The following is a 26359-nucleotide window of genomic DNA, read 5'->3' on the forward strand; positions in this document are numbered from 1 at the left end:
TTGTCGGTGGAGACACGACCGCTGGATGACACCGGGAGCACTGGCCTCTGGCTGCGAATAGTGCTACCTCGACCCCTTCCTCTGCTGCCACGTCTGCTCGCTCCTAAAACATTGCCTCCTCTGCCACTCCTCTGCATGTTGTCTGACATACTCTTTAATTAAACGATTATGTGTCCCTGAGTAACAATTCTGTGTCCCTGAGTAACAATTCTGTGTCTGTGCGAGTAACAATTCTGTGGCCCTAAGTAACAGTTCTGTGGCCCTCAGTAACAATTCTGTGTCCCTGATTAACGTTTCTGTGGCCCCAAGTAACAGTTCTGTGGCCCTCAGTAACAATTCTGTGTCTGTGCGAGTAACAATTCTGTGTCTGTGCGAGAAACAATTCTGTGGCCCTAAGTAAAGTTTCTGTGGCCCTAAGTAACAATTCTCTGGCACTCAGTAACAATTCTGTCTGTCCCTGAGTAACAATTCTCTGGCACTCCGTAACAATTCTGTCTGTCCCTGAGTAACAATTCTCTGGCACTCAGTAACAATTCTGTCTGTCCCTGAGTAAAAATTCTGTGGCCCTAAGTAAAGTTTCTGGGGCCCTGAGTAACAATTATCTGGCACTCAGTAACAATTCTGTCTGTCCCTGAGTAACAATTCTCTGGCACTCAGTAACAATTCTGTCTGTCCCTGAGTAAAAATTCTGTGGCCCTAAGTAAAGTTTCTGGGGCCCTGAGTAACAATTATCTGGCACTCCGTAACAATTCTGTCTGTCCCTGAGTAACAATTCTCTGGCACTCAGTAACAATTCTGTCTGTCCCTGAGTAAAAATTCTCTGGCCCTAAGTAAAGTTTCTGGGGCCCTGAGTAACAATTCTCTGGCACTCCGTAACAATTCTGTCTGTCCCTGAGTAACAATTCTCTGGCACTCAGTAACAATTCTGTCTGTCCCTGAGTAAAAATTCTGTGGCCCTAATTAAAGTTTCTGTGGCCCTAAGTAACAATTCTCTGGCACTCAGTAACAATTCTGTCTGTCCCTGAGTAACAATTCTCTGGCACTCGGTAACAATTCTGTCTGTCCCTGAGTAACAATTCTCTGGCACTCAGTAACAATTCTGTCTGTCCCTGAGTAAAAATTCTGTGGCCCTAATTAAAGTTTCTGTGGCCCTAAGTAACAATTCTCTGGCACTCAGTAACAATTCTGTCTGTCCCTGAGTAACAATTCTCTGGCACTCCGTAACAATTCTGTCTGTCCCTGAGTAACAATTCTCTGGCACTCAGTAACAATTCTGTCTGTCCCTGAGTAAAAATTCTGTGGGCCTAATTAAAGTTTCTGTGGCCCTAAGTAACAATTCTCTGGCACTCAGTAACAATTCTCTCTGTCCCTGAGTAACAATTCTCTGGCACTCAGTAACAATTCTGTCTGTCCCTGATTAAAAATTCTGTGGCCCTAATGAAAGTTTCTGTGGCCCTAAGTAACAATTCTCTGGCACTCAGTAACAATTCTGTCTGTCCCTGAGTAACAATTCTCTGGCACTCGGTAACAATTCTGTCTGTCCCTGAGTAACAATTCTCTGGCACTCAGTAACAATTCTGTCTGTCCCTGAGTAAAAATTCTGTGGCCCTAATTAAAGTTTCTGTGGCCCTAAGTAACAATTCTCTGGCACTCATTAACAATTCTGTCTGTCCCTGAGTAACAATTCTCTGGCACTCGGTAACAATTCTGTCTGTCCCTGAGTAACAATTCTCTGGCACTCAGTAACAATTCTGTCTGTCCCTGAGTAAAAATTCTGTGGCCCTAATTAAAGTTTCTGTGGCCCTAAGTAACAATTCTCTGGCACTCAGTAACAATTCTGTCTGTCCCTGAGTAACAATTCTCTGGCACTCCGTAACAATTCTGTCTGTCCCTGAGTAACAATTCTCTGGCACTCCGTAACAATTCTGTCTGTCCCTGAGTATGAATTCTGTGGCCCTAACTAGCGTTTCTTTGTCCCTAAGTAACAGTTCTGTGGCCCTCAGTAACAGTTCTGTGTCTGTGCGAGTAACAATTCTGTGTCTGTGCGAGTAACAATTCTGTGGCCCTAAGTAACAGTTCTGTGGCCTTCAGTAACAATTCTGTGTCTGTGCGAGTAACAATTCTGTGTCTGTGCGAGTAACAATTCTGTGGCCCTAAGTAAAGTTTCTGTGGCCCTAAGTAACAATTCTCTGGCACTCAGTAACAATTCTGTCTGTCCCTGAGTAACAATTCTCTGGCACTCAGTAACAATTCTGTCTGTCCCTGAGTAAAAATTCTGTGGCCCTAAGTAAAGTTTCTGTGGCCCTGAGTAACAATTCTCTGGCACTCAGTAACAATTCTGTCTGTCCCTGAGTAACAATTCTCTGGCACTGAGTAACAATTCTGTCTGTCCCTGAGTAAAAATTCTGTGGCCCTAATTAAAGTTTCTGTGGCCCTAAGTAACAATTCTCTGGCACTCAGTAACAATTCTGTCTGTCCCTGAGTAACAATTCTCTGGCACTCAGTAACAATTCTGTCTGTCCCTGAGTAACAATTCTGTGGCCCTAACTAGCGTTTCTTTGTCCCTAAGTAACAGTTCTGTGGCCCTCAGTAACAGTTCTGTGTCTGTGCGAGTAACAATTCTGTGTCTGTGCGAGTAACAATTCTGTGGCCCTAAGTAACAGTTCTGTGGCCTTCAGTAACAATTCTGTGTCTGTGCGAGTAACAATTCTGTGTCTGTGCGAGTAACAATTCTGTGGCCCTAAGTAAAGTTTCTGTGGCCCTAAGTAACAATTCTCTGGCACTCAGTAACAATTCTGTCTGTCCCTGAGTAACAATTCTCTGGCACTCAGTAACAATTCTGTCTGTCCCTGAGTAAAAATTCTGTGGCCCTAAGTAAAGTTTCTGTGGCCCTGAGTAACAATTCTCTGGCACTCAGTAACAATTCTGTCTGTCCCTGAGTAACAATTCTCTGGCACTCAGTAACAATTCTGTCTGTCCCTGAGTAAAAATTCTGTGGCCCTAATTAAAGTTTCTGTGGCCCTAAGTAACAATTCTCTGGCACTCAGTAACAATTCTGTCTGTCCCTGAGTAACAATTCTCTGGCACTCAGTAACAATTCTGTCTGTCCCTGAGTAACAATTCTGTGTCTGTGCGAGTAAGAATTCTGTGTCTGTGCGAGTAACAATTCTGTGGCCCTAAGTAACAGTTCTGTGGCCCTCAGTAACAGTTCTGTGTCCCAGAGTAACAATTCTGTGTCTGTGCGAGTAACAATTCTGTGTCTGTGCGAGTAACAATTCTGTGGCCCTAAGTAAAGTTTCTGTGGCCCTAAGTAACAATTCTCTGGCACTCAGTAACAATTCTGTCTGTCCCTGAGTAACAATTCTCTGGCACTCAGTAACAATTCTGTCTGTCCCTGAGTAAAAATTCTGTGGCCCTAAGTAAAGTTTCTGTGGCCCTGAGTAACAATTCTCTGGCACTCAGTAACAATTCTGTCTGTCCCTGAGTAACAATTCTCTGGCACTCAGTAACAATTCTGTCTGTCCCTGAGTAAAAATTCTGTGGCCCTAATTAAAGTTTCTGTGGCCCTAAGTAACAATTCTCTGGCACTCAGTAACAATTCTGTCTGTCCCTGAGTAACAATTCTCTGGCACTCAGTAACAATTCTGTCTGTCCCTGAGTAACAATTCTGTGGCCCTAATAACGTTTCTGTGGCCCTAAGTAACAATTCTCTGGCACTGAGTAACAATTCTGTCTGTCCCTGATTATGAATTCTGTGGCCCTAACTAGCGTTTCTTTGTCCCTAAATAACGATTCTGTGGCCCTCATTAACAAGTCTGTGTCCCTGAGTAATGGTTCTCTGTCCCTAAGTAACTTTTCTCTGTCCCCAATTATCGTTTCTGTGGCCCTAACTCTGTCCCTGTCCCTAGTACAGAGCGGTCTGCCTCTGTTCAATAACTGCAGGCAAATGAAGAATTCCAAAATGGCCGCTATTTATAGCTCGACCATTACACAGTGCTGGCTGGCTGGCTGCTGATAGGCTGATGCGATCACATGTAGTTGAGGCATGCATTATGGGTCAGCGCGCCTTGTCTGCGCGCCTTCCCAGACATCCCCGCTCCGTCGCCGCACATGTCAGCCGCCATTTTCTGAAAAATTTCGATTCGCGCGTCCAAATTAGGCTATTTTTCGGATTCGGCACGAATCGAAATTTTTCAGATATTCGACTCGAATTCCACTTCGGATACTTCGATTCGCTCATCTCTAGTGGGAATATCATGGTGTGAGGCTGGTTTTCAGCATACAGTACTGGCAAAAATTTACCAAGACATTCTTGATAAAAATCTGCTGCCATCTACCAGGATGATGAAGATGAAACAAGGGTGGACATTTCAGCAAGACAATGATCCCAAACACAAAGCCAAGGAAACGCGCAACTGGTTACAAAGAAACAAAATAAAGCTGCTAGAATGGCCCAGCCAATCACCTGACTTGAATCCAATAGAAAATCTATGGAAAGAACTACAGATCCAAGTTCATAGAAGAGGCCCACGGAACCTTCAAGATTTGAAGACTAGATCTGGGCCAAAATCAAACCTGGGCAATGCTAGTTTCTCCATACAAGAGGCATCTTGAAGCTGTCATTACCAACAAAGGATTTTGTACGAAGTATTAAATACATTTCAGTTAGTATGTTCAATACTTTTTCCCTGTGTCATTCCATTTTATTACACATAACTTAATTTGTGAACGTATTTGTTTTTGTTTCTTTGTATGTATGGATAGCATGGGTTGTTACCAACATGTGGTGAAACTTTCATGTCAATAGCACCTTTAAAAATATATTTTCTGAAAAAAAGGTGACTTGTTCAATACTTATTGTAACCGCTGTATGTCTTTGGGGTCAGAACATGTGCAGTGGTATGTAGTGGCTTGGCTGTGTATAATTACTCATTGGGTAAAAAGAAAAAAGAAATTGAAGCTATACAAAGGCAGTACTCATCTGTGTTGTGTCTATCAACATAGGTTTCTGATGAGGAAAAATAAGGAATGAAACTCATAAAAAATATAACTTGATATGCCAACATAAGAACATAACGTAATAAAATATACATAATATAAAAAAGCACATAGGTTACCAAGATTTCTTGAATTTCATCCTTGCTACACTTCACATGGTACATCACCATGTCTTGTGCAATATCTTTGCGATTTTCCAGTTTGTTCATCTTGTCATATGTGTCAGTGTTCAGAACAGACCAACCCAGAAACTGAGTTAAAGACTGTGAAGAGTAAAATAAACATCAATGGGTTATATGTACTACAATGTGTACTGAGGCACTTAAGGCTGTATATAATTTACCGTATTTTTCAAAACAAACATTAAAGTATATCAAAAGACAAAACTTGTTTGTTTACTTTCAGATGCAGTGCTGTCACAAGGACTGAAAGTGATGGAAAATCCAAAATCTTGGATAGAGTAGGGAAGAGTTAATTTTTTGACATCTATATCTTATTAGGGAGATTTTCCTTTACTTCCTGTCCTGTAGACTCAACTGAAGGTGAGAGGATATCTTTCCAATGTGACGGCACTCCCTTTTAGACAGTTGTCCTAGGAACAGGTATCCTCATTGGATGATTTCCTCTCTATTCCTTTTCTGGTGGCAACTTAAAAATTCGGATTTACCCTCACTTTCATTTAGTGACATGGTTGGTCAGGAAAGTTAGAGAGATCTTCCTAAAAAGGACACAGACAGCAAAAAGAGCCTGACAGTGGTTCCAATTCTGTCCACCATTCCACCCAAATGAAAAAAGGTTTTGCCTTTAATATACTTTGACTATGAAAACAAAAGCATCTAAAATGCGGAAAGGAACTATACTGTTGAACTATAGTAAATGGACCACTATGTTACATGTTGCTTATGGTATGTTTTCATGTTCCCAAACCCTACTACTTGCAAATTTCTCCAGATTTCAAATAAAGTTGTCCCCACTCCAGAAAAAAAGGTGTTAGTCCTCCCTTGGCAAATATCTTAATGATGCAAATGGCATAACTTCTCTCCACTCTTCAGATCGGAATGCTTTGGAGATTAATGCAATATGGTTCCAATCTGTATTTGTAGCAACCTACAGGTGACTTACTGTGTAGTGAACCCACATAAAACTAACAATGTCTTTTTGAAGTCTTCTTTTGAAAAACATAGTAACTAAAATAAATTGCAGAATACACAGTAAAATTTCAAGAATGCCAAACAGCCTTATTCTGTGCAAGTGTCCCCATATGGAAGAAAAATATATTTGAAATATAATTTTAAAATATTCTTCTTGACATATATTTGAAATGCTACAATTTGGCCATATTCAATATATATAAAAATATATTTCAATAAATAAATAAATTTATATATACAGTGAAGGAAATAAGTATTTGATCCCCTGCTGATTTTGAATGTTTGCCCACTCACAAAGAAATGATCAGTCTAAAAATCGAATGGTAGGTGTATTGTAACACTGAGAGACAGAATAGCAACAAAAAATTCAAAAGAAATGCATGTCTAACATATTATGCACTGATTTGCATGTTCATGAGGTAAATAAGTATTTGATCCCCTTCACAAAACATGACTTAGTACTTGGTGGCAAATCCCTTGTTGGCAATCACAGAGGTCAGACTTTTCCTGTAGTTGGCCACCAGGTTTGCACACATCTCAGGAGTGATTTTGGCCCACTCCTCTTGGCAGATCCTCTCCAAGTCATTAAGGTTTGGTGGCTGACGTTTGGCAACTCGAACTTTCAGCTCCCTCCACAGATTTTCAATCAGATTAAGGTCTGGAGACTGGATAGGCCACTACAGGACCTTAATGTGCTTCTTCTTGAGCCAATCCTTTGTTGCTTTGGCTGTGTGTTTTGGGTCATTGTCATGCTGGAACATCTATCCACGACCCATTTTCAATGCCCTGGCTGAGGGAAGAAGGTTCTCACCCAAGATTTGACAGTACATTGCCCGTCCATAGTCCCTTTGATGCAGTGCAGTTGTCCTGTCCCCTTAGCAGAAAAACACCCCCAAAGCAAAATGTTTCCACCACCATGTTTGATAGTTGGGATGGTGTTCTTGAGGTCATAGGAAGCATCCCTCCTCCTCCAAACACGGCGAGTTGAGTTGATGCCAAAAAGCTTGATTTTAGTCTCATTTGATCACAACACTTTCAACCAGTCCTCCTCTGCATCATTCAGATGTTCAGTGGCAAACTTCAGACAGGCCTGGACATATGCTTTCTTGAGCAGAGGGACCTTGCGGGCACTGCAGGATTTCAGTCCTTGTCGGCGTAGTGTGTTACCAATTGTTTTCTTGGTGACTGTGGTCCCAGCTGCCTGGAGATCATTGACAAGATCCTCACATGTAGTTCTGGGATGATTCTTCACTGTTCTTATGATCATTGACACTCTACAAGGTGAGATCTTGCACGGTGCACCAGACCTAGGGAGACTGACCGTTGTTTTGTGTTTCTTCAGTTTGCGAATGATTGCACCAACTGTCACCTTCTCACCAAACTGCTTGGCGATAGTTTGGTAGCCCAGTCCAGCCTTGTGTAGGTCTACAATTTTGTCCCTGACATACTTGGACAGCTCTTTGGTCTTTGCCATGGTGGAGAGTTTGGAATCTGATTGTTTGATTGCTCCTGTGGACAGGTGTCTTTTATACAGGTAACAAAATGAGATTAGCAGCACTCCCTTTAAGAGACTGCTTCTAATCTCAGCTTGTTACCTGTATGAAAGACACCTGGTAGCCAGTAATCCTGCTGAATGATAGGGGATCAAATACTTATTTCCCTCATGAACATGAAAATCAGTGCATAATTTGATAGACATGCATTTCTTTTGAATTTTTTTGTTGCTATTCTGTCTCTCAGTGTTACAATATACCTACCATTTGATTTTTAGACTGATCATTTCTTTGTGAGTGGGCAAACATTCAAAATCAGCAGGGGATCAAATACTTATTTCATATATATATATATATATATATAAAAATATTCTTCCCAAATATATTGGGGTATATATTTGAAATGCCACAATTTTGGCCATATTCAATACAATTAAAAAAAAAAAAATATATATATATATATATATATATATATATATATATACACACACACTGCATGTTGAAATGCTTTTTTATTGCAAAATATATGAAAATATTTTGAAAAATACATTTCAAATGTACCGTATGTCTTTAAAAATACAAATCTAAATTTGTGGAATGCATATATCAAAATATATGTTAAAATTACTTTTATATGCTAAAAAATTCTGAAGAATATATTTTCAAAAATATATATTTTTAAAAATGTATATTTTTTAAATATGTTCTTCAGATTTTTTTTAACATAGAAAAAAGTCATTTTAACATATATTTTTACATATACAGTATTTGTAAATGCATTCCCAAAAAGGTAGATTTGTTTTTTTTTAATTCATACGGTATAATTGAAATGCATTTTTAAAAATGTTTTTCATACATTTTGTAATAAAAATGCATTTCAACATGCAGTATATATATATATACACACACACATATATATATATATATATATATATATATATTGTGACAGTGTGGCGATCTGTCACGATGTTGAAAGGTTATTTCACCCAGGATTCTCAACAAGGCAGGTTGAGGGGCTCCAGGGTAAGTGTTTGATACAGAGGAAAGTGGTGTTTCACTTTCCTCATTTGTTTGTAAGGTCCATTTTGGGACCTGGAGCCTGGAGATTTCAAAGCGATTTGGGAGGGATTAAATCTCCAATCCTGGGACCAGGTTTTGGGAATGGCCGGGAGACTGATTGCACAGGTGTGTGCAGGCCTTTTCATAGAGGCCTAACCATAATTCTGGGCTCCACCCGGCAGACAGGAGTCAGGAGGGCTCCACCCTGGCAGACAGGAGGTCTCTGCCTTGGAGTCAGGAGGGCTTCACCAAGGAGAGGTGGAAGCCAGAGTAGCTGTGTGCTAGTGGCTAGCTGTGTGCTAAAAGCCAAATTTAGGAAGAAGACTGCTGTGAGCCTGATGTGGAAGGCCAGAGCGGCATGTGTACAAGCCAGGAAGCTGAATATGGTTTCATGTGTTTGATGGTGAATACCCCTGCATGGGAAGAACATTTATGGAATTTTTTCTTGTAAATAAAATTGGTCAAAAAGGCCCTGAAAAATAAAGAAACGAGTGGCTGCGTGCTTTGAAAACTCTACCTTTGATGCGAGTTCCCACAATATATATATTTATTGAAATATATTTTTAATTATATTGAATATGGCCAAAATTGTGGCATTTCAAATATACCCCAATATACTCTTTAGATTGTAAGCTCCACGAACAAGGCCCTCCTATTCCTTCTGTACTGAAATGTATTGTAATTGTACTGTCTCCCTTATATTGTAAAGCGCTGCACAAACTGTTGGCGCTATATAAATACGGTATAATAATAATAATATATTTGGGAAGAATATTTTTAAAATATATTTCAAATATATTTTTCTTCCATGTGGGTCAGGTTCAATATATGAAGTAATTTGATAGTTATGAATAGGGATGAGGTTTGGGTTCACTGCTACCACACAGTAGGTTTCAGGCATATCCTGTGCAATTAAAAAAATCAATTATACATCCAAAATATGTGATCCAATAATACTGTGATACTGACACTGTCTGTGAAAATTGTAATGGTCTGTTGTATTGGATCACATACAGCTCAAAGAAATTTCCCAAGCATGACATTTTAAGAATTGGTGTTTTTCCTCATGTAACACTTGCATAAAAAGGGCCCACTCTCCATTGTATGGTATTTTATTCAATTGTTTGTTTTTCTTTTTTAAATGTCCCCCATGTCAGTACCCAGCTCCCTATGCCTTTTTTGTGTCAATAGTGTGCCCATTAGCCTTGAAAATGGGCAGCATTTAATAACAAGATTAACTTTGGCCCTTACCCCCATAACCTTCAGGTTTCGCAGATCCATCCATTCCCCCTGCACACAAACACACTCTCACAGGCCCAGTTTGTAATTGCAGTTGTAATAATCCTGGTGAAGTTACTTATAAATGTGATGTTCAAAGTAAAATGTAAGCGTGCCACTAGTAAACTGTCCATATTTTGGGGTATATCTAGAGCATACGTATTTTTGACATCCTCTACCAACCAACAAACAGTGGTATACATTTCCATAGCATTAGAATAATGTTGTCATCATATAATGGAAACAAAAGCTGCAAAAACCATCCAAATATACTTCATAATATATAGTCTGTCCTTAAAAATATACTTCAAATAAATAAAAAAAAAACATAATTGTTTATTTAAAATCAAATTTACAAATTTTCAGTCGCACATGCACAAACACAGAGGCACTGTACCTCCATTAGCGTTTCATCCTGTTCATCAAAAGGTTTTCCATCCTTCCTGTTGTAAAAAGTGGCAACTCCAACAATTTCTTCTTTTTTGTTTACAATAGGCATTGATAAAACATTTTTGATAACCCATCCACTTTCATCTAGTGGTTCTCTCTTTAGAAGAAAGATGGGACACAAATAAATGTTCTTAAGTCTCATATAGACAACAACAGAGCTATAGAACCTTATACACAGAGAAAACATCAAGCAGATTACTTGATTATCTTCTATAACCTGATGAACTGCCACCTATTTCTAAATCCACTTTAGAATATAACAAGTTTGTCTGTATCCTCCTTAATGTGAAAATATTTTCAGAAATGAACCGTTTTGTAAGTTTAAGGCATGCACATATTCTATAGGCTACAAATAACATTGTCTTCATGTACACTGGATGTTTTTATAAGCTGCTGTTTTTGACTTTTGATGTTATTTTCTACAGCCAGTAAACTCCCCAGCATGTTATCCTATGTGTCCTTGCACACATAGACTGCAATCAACGTATTTATGGCTGGGATGTTTTTTGGTTGGAAAAAAAACCCAGAACTAGTGAGTTTCTAGAGGAATCTTTTAGCTGTAAAAATGCTATAATGCTGAAAAACATGGTAAAATGCGGAAAAACGTGGTAAAACATCGCAAACGGGCATTTTTTAAACAAAAACAAAAAATTTTTTCGTAAAAAAAATAAAAAAAAGTTTTTAACGTGACTTTACGCAGCTAACATTCCCAGAGTTATCAAAACGTCCAGTGTGCATGGAGCCTCAAGGATAAGTTCACCTTGGGAACATTGAAATAGCAAGTGCTCAGTATTAATATGTTAACCCAAGATTAAGGTACCTACGTCTAATTATCTATTCAAAAGATCTAAAGAACAACAGGAGCAGTAGGATTTTCTTGGTACCGACAAAGACACAGACATTTAAAGGTTAAAACATATTTTTTTTATTACAGAAAGATATAAAGATATTAGTGCCAAGACAGTCATCATTTACAATGCACCCCAGATCATGCTATGCTAAGCTGTATTATGATTTTTGATATTTTGATATAATGTTGTATTATTCTGTATACTTTTTGTTTTGTGATAGAACTATATTCCTCCAATATACTCCTGAAGAAGCTGGAAACCACAAAACATGTAGAGATTGGCTGACTCCAGACTCACCTTTACTTTGGAACAAAAGCTTGTGGGTGTGAGATAGCACCATTGGTGTGACTGTAGTACAGCCTATTCAGAGGGATTTTTAAACAAGCATTGTTGTTTTATTATTATATCTTTCTGTAATAAAAATATGAGGTTTTAACCGTTAACCACTTTCCGACCGCTCTATAGCACATATGCTGCTACAGGGCGGCAGGGGTGCGCAAAATCACATATATATACGTGATAATGCATCTCCAGATGCCCGTGCTGCTATTCGCGGTCGCAGCTGTCAATCACTGGGTCCCAGCCAGTGATTACTCGCTAGAGCCCGGTTATTCACGAGGAATCAGAAGAATACAGAGCAGGTACAGTGCATTCATAAAATATCATACCCACCTTCACTTTTTTAATTAATCTACACTTAGTACCCCATAATGACAAAGTGAAAACAGAAATGTCTGTGAATTTATAAAGAAGAAAAAAACTGAATATTTTTATGTATTAGCAGCTCACAGGTAATAGGATAAAGCTAAAGAAAAGAAAACCCATACTTCTCTTTTAAGTATTGAGACCTTTAACCAGTTGCCGCCTTGCCTATAGCCAGATGGCGGACGGGCGAACAGCTCGTCCCACCGGGTGGACACCATATGGCGTCCTTCCAGGCATCCGCATTGTACCTCGGACACGGCCAATGACAGATCTGTGTACCGGCCCCCGTTGCCAGTACCATGTGACCTGCTGTGACCAATCGCAGCAGGTCACATGACAGTTGTATACAATGGATGGCTTCCTTTCATGCCATCAATTGTATACAAGTGTGTCTAGCTGTGAATGGTCACAGCGATCACATGCACAGGCTGGGCCAATCACAGCCCATCTGTGTCATGTGATTAGCCATGACCAATCACAGCTAATCACAAAAAAAAAACCTAAATGAATTGATTTCATTCAGTTAAATGCTTGATTATAGCAAAGAAATTGTTTGCTATAAGCAATCAAATTATGTAAAGAAAAAAAAATACTGATCACTTCCCCAAAGTAGTACAATGTTATATGGTAACATTATACTACTTTGGTCATAGTGCAATATAAAAAAAAAAAAGTAATAAAGAATTATAACATTTTAAAAAAAATTATCTTTTTTTTTTCGACCTGTCACCAGTCAGTGTCCCTGATCACAGCCACACCAGTTATATGATGATGCTGTACTGCACTGGTGACAGTATGTAAAAAAATAATTGTGAAATTTTTTTTTTATTTTTTAATTTTCACGTTTTTTTTAATTTTTTAATTTTAATGTTTTTTGTTCAAAATTTTGGGAATTTTTTTGTTAATTTATCAAAAAATAAAAACCCCAGCGGTGATTAAATACCACCAAAAGAAAGCTCTAGTTGTGTGAACAAAATAATAACATTTTAGTTTGGGTACAGTGTTGCATGACCGCGCAATTGTCATTCAAAGTGTGAGAGCACTGAAACCTGAAAATTGGCCTGGACAGGAAGGGGTAAAAGTGCTCGGTATTGAAGTGGTTAATCATACACTAGTATGGCCAAGTTTTTATGAAGTGGATAACTAGCTGTAAAATCAAATTAATGTCTAACTTACATAGTGGATAAAGACACATAATGGACGCAGACAGATGAAGGCAGCATTCAATTAAAATTGATTGCATTTATCATTTGCAACCAATCTGATCTGTGAATGGGCATTGTATGGTTCCTTGCTAAATTGTGAGGTGCCAAGTGTTGCATAGGATGCCTGTTGTGTCATTCAGGAAACAAGTTATCAGATTTGATTCTGCTCAGACAACAGTCTCCTTAATGATGAATGAGATAATTTAATTTAACTAGTGCAGCAGCCTCCCAGGACTACGATAATTGACACTAAGTTAGGGATAGCATGGATCTTTATAAGGACACTTATACTTTCTCTCAGCAATATTATACTTTTAAATTATCTACTAACTGCTAACACCAATGGCCACTACTCCGTACTCTTACTACTTGACCTCTCTGCGGCTTTTGATACTGTTGACCATACCCTCCTACAAAAAAAAAACTTCACTCTCTTGACCTCTGAGACTCTGCTCTCTCCTGGTTCTCCTCCTACTTATCGCAGCGCTCCTTCAGTGTTACCTATAACTCTGCCTCCTCCTCTTCACTCCCTCTTTCTGTAGGGGTCCCTCAAGGTTCTCTCCTTGGACCCCTTCTCTTCTCCATCTACACCTCCTCCCTTGGTCAATTGATAAACTCCCATGGCTTTAAGTACCATCTCTATGCTGATGACACACAAATCTATCTTTCTACTCCTCACCTCACCCCTTCAGTCTCTGCTCGCATTACTAACCTACTAAGTGACATATCAGCATGGATGTCACTCCACTTCCTCAAACTCAATCTTTCCAAAACTGAGCTCGTAGTATTCCCTCCAGCCCATGCCCCCTCCCCTGACTTCTCCATCAAGATCAATAATACAACCATCAGTCCCTCCCCCCATGCCAGGGTACTAGATGTAATCCTAGACTCCCATCTATCCTTTCAGCCCCAAATCCAATCACTGTCCAAATCTTGTAGACTTCACCTCTGCAACATCTCCAAGATACGCCCTCTGAAACTACTAAGCAACTCATTCACTCCCTTGTTATATCTCGCCTTGACTATTGTAACTCCCTCCTCATTGGCCTACCTCATCGCAGGCTATCCCCTCTTCAGTCTATCATGAATGCTGCTGCCAGACTCATCCACCTTACTAACCGTTCTGTATCTGCCACCCCACTCTGCCAATCCCTCCACTGGCTTCCCATTGCCCAATGAATAAAATTCAAAACATTAACAATAACATATAAAGCCATCTATAACTCTGCCCCAAATTACATCACCAATCTTGTCTCCAAATATCACCCAAACCGTACTCTCCGCTCCTCGTACAACCTCCTGCTCTCTAGCTCCCTTGTCTCCTCCTCCCATGCTCATCTCCAGGACTTCTCCAGAGCTTCCCCCATCCTCTGGAACTCACTTCCCCAATTTATCAGACTATCGCCTACTCTGCTCACTTTTAGGCGATCTCTGAAAACCTATCTCTTCAGGGAAGCCTATCCTGCCCTCAGCTAATAATGGAATCTTCTATTCCTCCTACCAGTCCATCCCCCACAGTTACTACCTTTTGTACCACTAGCCCCTCCATCTTAGATTGTAAGCTCCAAGGAGCAGGGCCGTCCTAGCCCTCTTGTATTGAACTGTATTGTTGCTGTATTGCCTCCCTTTATATTGTAAAGTTCTGAGCAAACTGTTGGCGCTATATAAATCCTGTATAATAAAAAGTGGGTGCAAATCATATTTAAACCAAAGGGTTAACTAAAATCTGAAGTATGAATACATAATAGATAAGGATTCAAAATGCCACGTTGGATAATATACTGTCTATAATAATGTTATATAAAGTCTGGAAAAGCCCAGAACAAATATTTCTCAAATTCATTAAAATATGTCAGAATTTCTTGCTTGTTAAAGAGCTCCCAAACATTTAGAGCATTTTTATATACTTTAATCTTTTATTCTCACCTGGAATTTAAACATTTCATCTGCAGCTGCATTCATAATGTTGCAGATCTAGAAGGGACAAAAACAATACATAATTTCAATAGAAAATTAACACAAGCTATCAAATTGTTATCCAACACTACAAGTCATATTATTTTCGTGAGCAGCTTTACATAACCGAAGTGGCCTGTGACCTGTGTTTGAGGTTGGGTTCACACTGATGCGGTCCGGAATTTGCAGTTTTTTTCTGTGCGCATTCCACAGCGCATCAGAATCGCACCCCATTCATGCGAACTGTTGTGGGTGTGTATGTTAAGTTAACAACACCTCGAAAGCAGTCCGCAAAATGCGGTGCGATGTGCAGAATTGGATTGCATAGGTGTGAATACCCATGTGATCCTATTCTAGTGAGGATCCAAAAAAGGGTCCTGCACCTTTTTGGTACAGGTGCGGTGTGATGTGAGCCATATATAATGTATGGCTCCAATCGCACCGCACACAAATTCGCATGCGATTTGCCCAGGAATGCGGTGCGGTTCCTGTGCGAATCACTTGTGATGTACCGCACTACATATATGTGAACCTAGCCTGAAGGTCTACACTGAAATATTGATAAGCACCATAGAAAACCCCACTAGGGGAGTACCTTTATTGGAATAAGCAATGGAACGTAAAAACACTTTTTTGTGCCTGGGTCAGGTGGACCTGGGTTTATTGCCTGGGTCAGGTGGATGGCCCGTCTGCTTGGGGATGATCTACAGTGGTGATGAATGGAGTTGAGCCTGTCAAATGCAGGGACTACGTGATTGCAGCGTCCTGGGATGATGTCGCCGCGATAGCCAGGAGACAGAGGGGAAGCCCAGCGTACTGCCGCAAGCAGGGAAGTTGTGGCCAGTTACCAGGACGACATGTTTCACGCACATGCGCTTTATCAAGTCCTGGAAATGGAGAGGTAATCGGCCATTTTATGGGAAACCGACCAGCCAAGGACCAGCCTTAAAGGGGGATGGGACTGAGTGGAAGGAACAAAGCGGACGGCTCGTCCCACTTGTGGGTCATGTAACAATTAAAACAATTAAGACAGGAAAAAGAACTTTTAAAACATGCTCAAAATTGACAATGGACACGTTGGTGATGATGAAAGCTTTTTAACCAGACCTATGATCACAAAGTGACCTGAATTATTGTGACATGATTGTACAGAGAATTACAATCATAGACATGCAATTTGGGAATTAGTGAATCTCCAAGTATGTGACAACCTCTAAAATTCACACCTAAAAATTTTTAAAATTGGACAATAATAATATATATATACAATTAATACAGAATTATAAAAATATATATATATATATATATGTGCATATATATATATATATAACTTAATATAATAATAAAATAATGAAATATTGATGTACTGGATCCCTACACATTTATACTGTAGTACAAATCTGCATATAGATTATTGCACTTTTATATTCATATGCACAAAGTGTACTTTACCCTAGGTTCACACCTAAGCATTTTCTGCAGCGTTTTGCAGAAGTGCAGTACAGTCCATTAAACATGATTTCCTATGGGATATGTTCTCGCCTGCGTGTTTTCACCTGGTGCTTTTTGTGGAAAGGGTCAGGGACTTTTTTGAACACAAAAAGTTGCATTTTTGTTTCTATAGACTTCAATGGAAACACTGCAGAAAAGCATGTATTGCATTTTTCTGCATTTCTTATGTGTTTTTGCCATGTTTTTGATGCGTTTTGCATTTTAAAGCTGCTTAGCAACAAGAAAAATTGAAAAAAAAAAAGAAAAAAACCGCAAGACGCATCAAAAACATGACAAAAATGCAAGTGTAAAAATGCAAAATGCAATGCAGAAATGGCTCAAACGCAACCTGCATAGGTGTGAACCTAGCCTTAAAGTGTGTGTACAGCATTTTTGGATAGAGAAGGGGAGGGTTAAACTTTCTATTGAGTTGTTATTAACATTTTTTTTTTAATGTTAATATCCTGCTGGGTAGATTTCTCTTCACTTCCTGTACTAGAGGTGCAACAGGAAATAAGGGAACTAACCTCCCAAATATGGGATTAATGCCCATCTTAGACAGTTGTCACCAGAACATGTGTCCCAATTGAATGACTTACCTTAGTCACTTGGTCTAATAATTATTCCTTACTTTCTGTCAATGGTCACCAAAACAAAAGAAAGACGAGCCCCCTTATTTCCTCAATGGTAACAAACACAGGCTACCATAAAACCTTGACAGAAAGCCAAACCCTTCCCTACTCTATCCAAAACTACAAAAGTTCTGCTTTTACATACACTTTAACCAGAACTTCCTTAATGACAGAAATGTTGGTTATCACTGCCTAGAGCAGCCTTTCTCAACCAGGGTGCCTAGGCACCCCGGTTGCCTTAAGGTTTCCTCAGGGGTGCCCTGGTAAAATGTGTGGAGATTGCCCAAAACATGCCAACAGATGGAACAAGCCTGCCTTTTAGTTACACAAAGTCCCATGTTTTCATTGTGCACCATTATGACCTTCTAGCCATCAGCGACCTGACAGCCAGTAACATCATCACTGATAAGGGTGTTAGCTGCCTGCACAGCATCCTAGTTTGACCCTTCTCTGCCCCTCTCCATCAGTATTGGGGTCACATTAGCTCAGTGGAGGGAGAGGAGAAACACTGGAATACTAGTCAGGACCAGTGAGTAAAAGTGTATTTGCTTTGAAAGAATAAATCCCCTCTAACGTTGGGTGTCCTACATGTGTGGATGTTGCTGCGTTATATAAAACTATTACAATAGTTTTTCACATTTTAGAATGGGGTGCCCTTTTAAAATTATGGACATTCTAGAGCCCCCCATTTTAGAATGGGGTGCATCCAGACTGTCCATAATTTTAAAGGGTGCCTCGGAACTGTCCATAATTTTAAAGGGTACCTTGACTGAAAAAAGGTTGAGAAACACTGGCCTAGAGAGACCCAACAAGGCTAAATCCTTGGCCAATTCTTGCATGCAGTGCTCAATTCAGGGCCAATGCCAGTAAAAGTTGAGTCTTGTTTGGGCACTGTAAAGTGTTACAGGTGCTCTAGGTTTGGAGGACAGAGTAGGGATTGCTACATACCTATTTACAAAAAAGACAAACTAAAAATAATTTGAAGTTATACTGTAAGTTTAATAGACATTTTCAATAGAATTTCACTATACTCGTAATTAAAGAATATGTAAACCCAGCATTTCGTATTCCTGATATGTCCCTGCTGTACCACGTACTTATATGAAAAAGTATCCTTTTCTTATTGTATTGCTTCCTTTATGTGAAATCCCTGGTGTACCTGCCAGTCTCTCTATTTTGATATTAAAAACTGACCACGCTAGGCAGGAGAGCACAGCGTAGTCAGTTGTCTAGTTGGGCTGGTAACTCAGCCTGCTCTCCTCCAATAATTACACTTTCTCCCCCTCCCACACAACAATTTACTGGGAAGATCAGTGTGCTCCTGTTTCTCCTCCCCCAGCTCTTGTGCAGCTGAAAACAAAGGATATGTGATCACTTATATAAAAGGGGAAAAAATGTATTCATAATGTTTATTTTAAAATTATGCACAAATGTTTTGCCTTTCATTTCTATTTTACCCTGAATGGGTTGTTTACACATACTTTAATGAGGTGAGGGTTTAGACATACTTGAATGCAGTTTACTTTTGCGTAAAATTAATATTTAACAGTTTTTAGTTTGACTTTTTATATTCAAGATGTAAAATGCTCCTCAGTTTGTAACTTACAAATCCACTTTCTGCCACGAATGTTGGGAGACCACTAACAAGAGCCCAGTGATCAGCTGGAGGATTTCTGGTTTTGAAAAAAAAAAAAAGAAAATATTGTAGTTAATAAATATTTTCTAAAGACACATTAGTAAGAATATTTAAAGGCATACTGTGAACCTGCTTCCCAAGTATGTACACATAGCTGTACGTTCATATTTTACTTTATTAGCTCTTTTATTACTTTTATGTTAACTACTTCAATACTGGCCACTTTTATCCCATTCCTGCCCAGGAAAATGTTCAGCTTTCAATGTTGTCACAATTTGAATGACAATTGTGCGGTCATGCAACACTGTACCCATAAAAAATTTGTATCATTTTTTTTCACATAAATAGAGCTTTCTTTTGATGATATTTGATCACCAGTGAGTATTTTATTTTTTGCTAAATAAACAAAAAAAACCCTGAAACCTTTGAAAAAAATGAATTTTTCTTCGTTTCTGGTATAAAATTTTGCAAATAAATAACATTTCTTCATAAGTTTAGGTCAAAATGTATTGTGCTAAATTTCTTTGGTGTAAATACCCAAAATTAGTGTGTATTATGTAGTCTGTAGGAAAGTTATAGAGTCCACAACCCATGGTATATATACATGACAATCGATCAATCCTGATATACTGACAGCCCATCTCATTTCTTGAGGCCCGAAAACAGGATAGTATAAATACCCCCCAAATTACCCATTTTTGGAAAATAGACAGTCCAAGGTATTTAGTAAGAGGCATGGTGAGTTTTTTGGCGGTTGTAATTTTGATTACAATTTTTTGGAAAATGTAGAAATTAAAAAAAAATAAATCACAATTTGTTTTTTACATTTTAAAAACTTACATCCGGATCTGATATATCAACCAATCAGGATGGCCTTGCGGTATATGCACACAGGTCTTTAATGGTCAAAATTCCAGCATAAACAGAAAGATAAAAACTTACATCCGGATCTGATATATCAACCAATCAGGATGGCCATAATAAACCTTGAATTACTACACTATGGACGACTTCTTTCTTGGCTCCATATCGAGCTGGTAATTTTCAGAGCCCAGTGTGAAGGACGGCTGCAGAGTAGCTCAGGATCCAAAGGAGGGAGAGGATCCAAAAGAGGGAGATTCCTTTCCAGGCTACATATCCGTTCCACCTTAAAGGGGACCTCTGGATGATCACATCATTTACACAAATTGCGTATTTAAAATGCGCATCTGGTGAGTGTGCATTTTTACTATATCCCTGGCACTTCACCCTATATACAATTGGCACATGGAATGTATTTGTGACCACTTGAACACAGATCTTCACGTAGCATCACCTCTTAATGGACATTAGAGTTTTCACTATCACATGGACTTTTAATCTATTTATTTATGTATTTATTTCAGAGCACATTTTGAAATTATATGCTTGCACTTTATTTTACAGCTTATTTTCATACGCACTTAGATTTATTATTTTAAAACGCATCTTATCTGATTTTGAAAATGTTTATATGATTATCATCTTATAAGCGCTGCACTCTCTGCTTTTACATTCCTCAACATTGGACTCCTGGTTTTGCTGGCGAGCACTGTCCTTCCCTTCACTGATACGTTATAAGTATTTGACATATGTACTATGGTGTTAATTCTAGTTTGATATAGGTGGGCATGTTGACATTAACAACCAATTCGATTCCATGGGGATGTTATACTAAATTAGGCTGTTCACTTTTCAAGGGAATGTCACCTTAGTTTAGCACTTGAGGTGAACTTCTGCTGACTTTCATCATTCAATGACATGCAAGCAAAACCACAGTTTATTTTTATTTTTTTTGCGCATCACTGTGTATTCTTTTCACCATATTCAATAAGTTAAGTGAAAATACCCTTGCAAAGGGAACAGACTATTTTCTTTTAGTAAATCAACCCCATGTATCATTAGTTTGGTGCAGTTTTGAAAATAATAGGAGAGTTTGATTGGCTGATAGGAGCCGGCCAAGATTTCATGCATGGGCAGACTGAATGTACCCAAATTGATTGATCGATCAACTTGGGTACAACCAGCCTGCCAGACTTCACATGCGATTAGTGCTAGCAGCTATTATAGCTGCTAGCAATAATCACTGTCTCAATGCTCCCGCTCCCCCCCCCCTTTGCAGGAAGAACACAATGAAATTCGTGGAAGGGATTCCCCGGTCAACCTGTCAACAACCGTGGTTGCAGGAAAGAAATTTGCTCTGTCTATGGCCTGCTTTATTTAGAAATAATTTTCCCGCTGTAATTTGTTACCTTTTATAGATACCCAACTGTGAGCAACCAACTGATTTCCATGTGTCATTACTTGCGGCTAATTTAAAAAATGATGGGAAGAACATTATTGGCTACTACGCTTTCACTTTAAATATTTAGAAACAAGCCCTTTTGCAGCTTGTTACTTTTTTTAAATGATCAGTATGCATTTAATTTCCTAAATACACTTACGGTATGACTTTAATGTCTTCTTTTCCATGCAAAATGTAGTCAATAACCTTATAAAATAAGATTTCCTAAAAATAAAACAACACAGGCTTGTTGTAGATGATAGATAGATAGATAGATAGATAGATAGATAGATAGATAGATAGATAGATAGATAGATAGATACTGTAGATAGATAGATAGATAGATACTATAGATAGATACTATAGATACTGTAGATAGACAGATACTGTAGATACTATAGATAGATAGACAGCCAGACTATATTGCCAAATGTATTGGGACACCCCTCCAAATCATTCTACTCAGGTGTTCCAATCACCTCCATGGCCACAAGTGTATAAAATCAAGCACCTAGGCGTGCAGACTGCTTCTACAAACATTTGTGAAAGAATGGGTCACTCTCAGGAGCTCAGTGAATTCAAGCGTGGTACCGTGATAGGTTGCCACCTGTGCAATAAGTCCATCCGTGAAATTTCCTTTTTACTAAATATTCCATGGTCAACTGTTAGTGGTATTATAACAAAGTGGAAGCAACTGGGAACAACAGCGACTCAGCCACAAAGTGGTAGGCCACGTAAAATGACAGAACGGGGTCAGCGCATGCTGAAGGACACAGTGCACAGCCACCAACTGCAGAGTCAATAGCTAAATACCTCCAAACTTCATGTGGCCTTCAGATTAGCACAACAACAGTGCATAGAGAGCTTCATTGAATGGGTTTCTATAGCAGAGCAGCTGCATCCAAGCCTTACATCACTAAGTGCAATGCAAAGCGTCGGATGCAGAGGTGTAAAGCACGCAGCCACTGGACTCTAGAGCAGTGTAGACATGTTCTCTGGAGTGACGAATCATGCTTCTCTGTCTGGCAATCCAATGGATGTGTCTGGGTTTGGCAGTTGGCAGGAGAACGGTATTTGTCTGACTGCATTGTGCCAAGTGCAAAGTTTGGTGGAGGGGGGATTATGGTGTGGGGTTATTTTTCAGGGGTTATGCTTGGCCCCTTAATTCTAGTGAAGGGAACTCTTAAGGCATCGGCATACCAAGACATTTTGGACAAATTCATGCTCCCAACTTTGTGGGAATAGTTTGGGGATGGCCCCTTCCTGTGCCAACATGACTGCGCACCAGTGCACAAAGCAAGGTCTATAAAGACATGGATGAGCATGTGTGGGGTGGAGGACCTTGACTGGCCTGCACAGAGTCCTGACCTCAACCTGACAGAACACCTTTGGGATGAATTAGAGCAGAGACTGCAAGCCAGGACTTCTCATCCGACATCAATGTGCTTCTGGAAGTATGGTCAAACATTCCCATAGACACACTCCTACACCTTGTGGACAGCCTTCCCAGAAGAGTTGAAGCTGTTATAGCTGTAAAGGGTGGGCCAACTCAATATTGAACCCTACGGACTAAGACTGGGATGCCATTAAAGTTCATGTGCGTGCAAAGGCAACTGTCCCAATACTTTTGGCAATATAGTGTAGATAGATAGATAGACATTCATACAAAAACTAGTGCAATAGATGGTTACCCTCCCATCTGGAGTACGGGGCCCTGTGTATGGAGGAACCTCTCCCATCAGGATTGGCCACAAGTCAAAAAATTCCTAAAACAGAAGATTTTATTCAACAGTAAAAAAGGCAGGTACAACTATACCAAAATATATTATATGGAGTTCTCAATCATCCCAATACAACACCAAAAAAGTATATCTAAAGCCATTTTTCTTTAGTTTTGGATATGCTATGGGTTAGTTAACATCCATTGAGGAGATTTACCTTCACTTCCTGACTCAAACACACAATGGGGAGTAAAATGAAATTTCTCTAAAGTAAGAGGAATACTGTCTTAGGCAGTTATCACAGGAACAAGTGTCTCCATAGGAAACCTTCCTCTATTTCTGTTCCAGTAACCGCTCCAATTACAGATTCTCAATCACTTTCAGTCCAGGTGACATTGGTCACTAGGACAAATAGAATGCGTAACTTAACCCAGTGGGGACAAAGACAGCAATGAAAAATCTCACAGGGGTTCTAACCATTCTCTATGCAAATAAAAAAAATATTTTTGGCAACAAATTAATAAGAAAAGAAAGACAAGATGGCAATTACCCTAATGTTATTGTTGTGAAAGTTTAGCTATACGATGGCCTTAGACATTTATACCGCTGGTAATATTTTTCACATAAGTTTACTTTCAGATTCTGAATGGTAATAAAATAGTCTTAAAATTCAATATAGGTTATAACTGTGCTAGACATTTATTATAGCACTAAATTTAGGGCAGTATTCATTTATAGTACAGTACCTTTTCTTTCGTCATGTCTAGAAGACCAACAGAATATCTGTCACAGTTTAAATACGCTCTCACTGTGTAAAGGGCCTTGTGGAATTGCCTTTCAATGTCTGTCAGCTCTTCAAATACTTTGTTTGCTGACCATAATAACACCTAGGGATGAATACAAAATCATTCAGTCTATTTCACAAAATCACTAGTAAAACGCAAAGCACCTAATCGATACTAATGACATAAATGCCTTTTCAAAATGAATTACTTTGCTTGTGTACTCAAACAGCACATAAAATATACCAATAAATTGAACAAACTGGGAAATTCCATTATCCGTAAGAAAACAATATAATCCGAATGATTGCTGCACCAGCCAATTTATATTTTAAATCTGAACTATAAGCAATTAGATAAATATACCACTAAAATATATGCATAGGTGCTGTCCACCTAATAACAACATTTAAACAGCCCTGCCAGACTGTACAGCCAGGTGACCTGATTTTCTCTGCTGAAGGTTAACAATACAGTTAGATCCCCGTGACACCCCCCCCCCAGCTTTTGATTGGACAATGAAACAGCAACATCAGACTGATGGGTCCATCTTTCTTCAGGCAGTGGTGACAGCATACATCACTGCTGCCTTGTATATAAGCTCACACAGCATGACCCTGCTGAACGTCACCTACCTCACTGCACTTATTTGCTGGCATCTAACTAGAAACTCCCAAAATTAAAGTGAAAGAAAAGAAGAACGTTAAGCCTTCCTTCTGATGTCAGAACAGTAATAGAAAGGTAAATATAGTAAAGTGCTTGCACTGTCAATTAAAAACAAACACAAACTTTGTCCAAACTATCTCACGGGACTGAGATTGAGCTCGGCAGTCACGTTTGCAACAGTAGTTTTCTAATTCCGGGTCACAGTCCAAAAGTCCAGCTGGGGAAATACATTTTTAGCAGCACAAAAAGGAAGAAGGACTAGAGTATTAAACTTTGGTCAGAATAAAATGCTGCAAATGCAGGACGCAACAATTATATGGCTGGAAAATTAGCAAAATACAAAATAAACTTAATCCATAAATAGAAAAACTGACATAAATTATACATAGCAATACCCCTTAAACATAAAAAACGACCCATAAAAATATGTAAATACTTTTATGGGTAGTTAAGCGGTATTTTTATATTTAATTTTTGTGTAATGTCAATATTTCTATTTAGGAATGAAATAAAGTTTATTTTGTATTTTTCTAATTTTGCAGTCATATAATTGATGATACGCCACTTTTGTCCTGCATTTGCAGCTTTTTATTAGTTCCAGAGTTTAATAATCTACCACAGGTGTCAAACTGGCGGCCCTCCAGCTCTTGCCAAACCAAAGTCCCATGAGGCATTGCAAGATTGAGTTACAAGCATGACTCCCAAAGGTAGAGGCATGATGGGACTTGTCGTTTTTCAACAGCTGGAGGGCCGCTAGTTTGACACCCCTACGTCTTCCATTTTGTGCTGGTAATTTACCTTTGCTGCTGGGACTGTACCGATGTAGTGAGTTGGTAGAAATGATCATTTATTCAAACCCCATTTTTACATTTTAGTTCTTAGACATAAATTTTTAGGGCTTGTTGCCCAATTTTATGTAAAGAAAAGCAAACTTCAAAGCGAATCACAGGGCTACCCTCACAGGGGATTTCAGCATTGACAGACCGTAAAACGTTCAGCCTCTGAGTTATCAAACCTTCATAGTCCTTGAGTCTGTCTCTGCCCAGACTCACCACGCTGTCTCCATCAGCTTTTTGGAAAACAAAATATGCCCTCCTAGGCTGAACAGGCTCCTGCCTACAGACACACCATCTTTCAACACTTTTTAAGGAATGGCCTGGTCAGATGAGCTCTCCTGGAGACTAGCATGGACAATTTCCTAATGTCTGCCAAAAGCTGTTTGCATCCAGAGAAAAGGAGCCCTGAATCACTGCCAGACCCTTGATTATGAAGGCGGTTACAGCCTGATTTTCCATGGTAAAACCTGGAACCAGGATTAGAGGTTTCTTACTTTCCAAGGCTCTTTGGAGCCTCTAGATTCCAGAGCCCAATTTGGGAATTACCAAGCCCAGAGTAAATTGAAAAAACAATTTCCTCCTTTCGGCATAAACATTCTGGAGCCACTCAACCTGCATCCTTGTGAACTCTGTGTGATCTACAATCCAATACCACAGTGGCATTGTACAGCACTGTCAATATATATATATATATATATATATATATATATATATTGTGACAGGATGAACGGCGAGGTGATAGAGGGACACTATGTGTCACCTCGCATATGCTCATACCTGACCGTTTAGGTGGAGTCCACTCCGGGTTTTCGGGGCCACAGTTAAGCAGGTGGGTCCGGACCAGAGTTTGGGCTCCACTGATGACCACCAACAGGTGGTATAAATAAGGCAGGGCTGGAGCAAGGAGTTGCTCGTGGCCTGGGACTCAGAGAGGTGTTCTGAGAGAGCTGTGTGTGTACTATACCTACAAGAAAAGGTTTGCGTTTGTTTTATTTCGGTGACAGGGAGAAGCCCTTCACCTCTGAGAGAGGAAATGCCTTTTGTTTAGTTAGTGCCTGGATGGCAAGGGTTTATTTTCATGTTTTGTTTATTTTCTGCAAACCTTTTAAATAAAGCTGACAACCAGTCAGATTTTGATGAAAGCCTG

The 26359-nt window shown here is 39.3% G+C and overlaps 1 protein-coding gene across 1 annotated transcript in view; it reads right to left on the reverse strand.

Moving 5' to 3' along the window:
- PDE6B (phosphodiesterase 6B) overlaps positions 1 to 26359 on the reverse strand; it is a 96323-nt gene that overhangs the window by 52500 nt on the left and 17464 nt on the right. Inside the window, exons 4-10 of the mRNA XM_089670125.1 lie at positions 23675 to 23815; positions 22899 to 22973; positions 21368 to 21432; positions 18876 to 18942; positions 15117 to 15164; positions 10377 to 10526; positions 5118 to 5261 (exon numbers count right to left, since the gene is read on the reverse strand). Coding sequence (XP_089526251.1) covers positions 5118 to 5261; positions 10377 to 10526; positions 15117 to 15164; positions 18876 to 18942; positions 21368 to 21432; positions 22899 to 22973; positions 23675 to 23815 — 690 coding nt within the window. The remainder of the gene's footprint in view (positions 1 to 5117; positions 5262 to 10376; positions 10527 to 15116; positions 15165 to 18875; positions 18943 to 21367; positions 21433 to 22898; positions 22974 to 23674; positions 23816 to 26359) is intronic.

The sequence above is a fragment of the Staurois parvus genome, unplaced genomic scaffold, assembly GCF_062004578.1.
Source record: "Staurois parvus isolate SC_StPar_1 unplaced genomic scaffold, SC_StPar_1.0 ptg000086l, whole genome shotgun sequence".
Lineage (NCBI taxonomy): Eukaryota > Metazoa > Chordata > Amphibia > Anura > Ranidae > Staurois > Staurois parvus.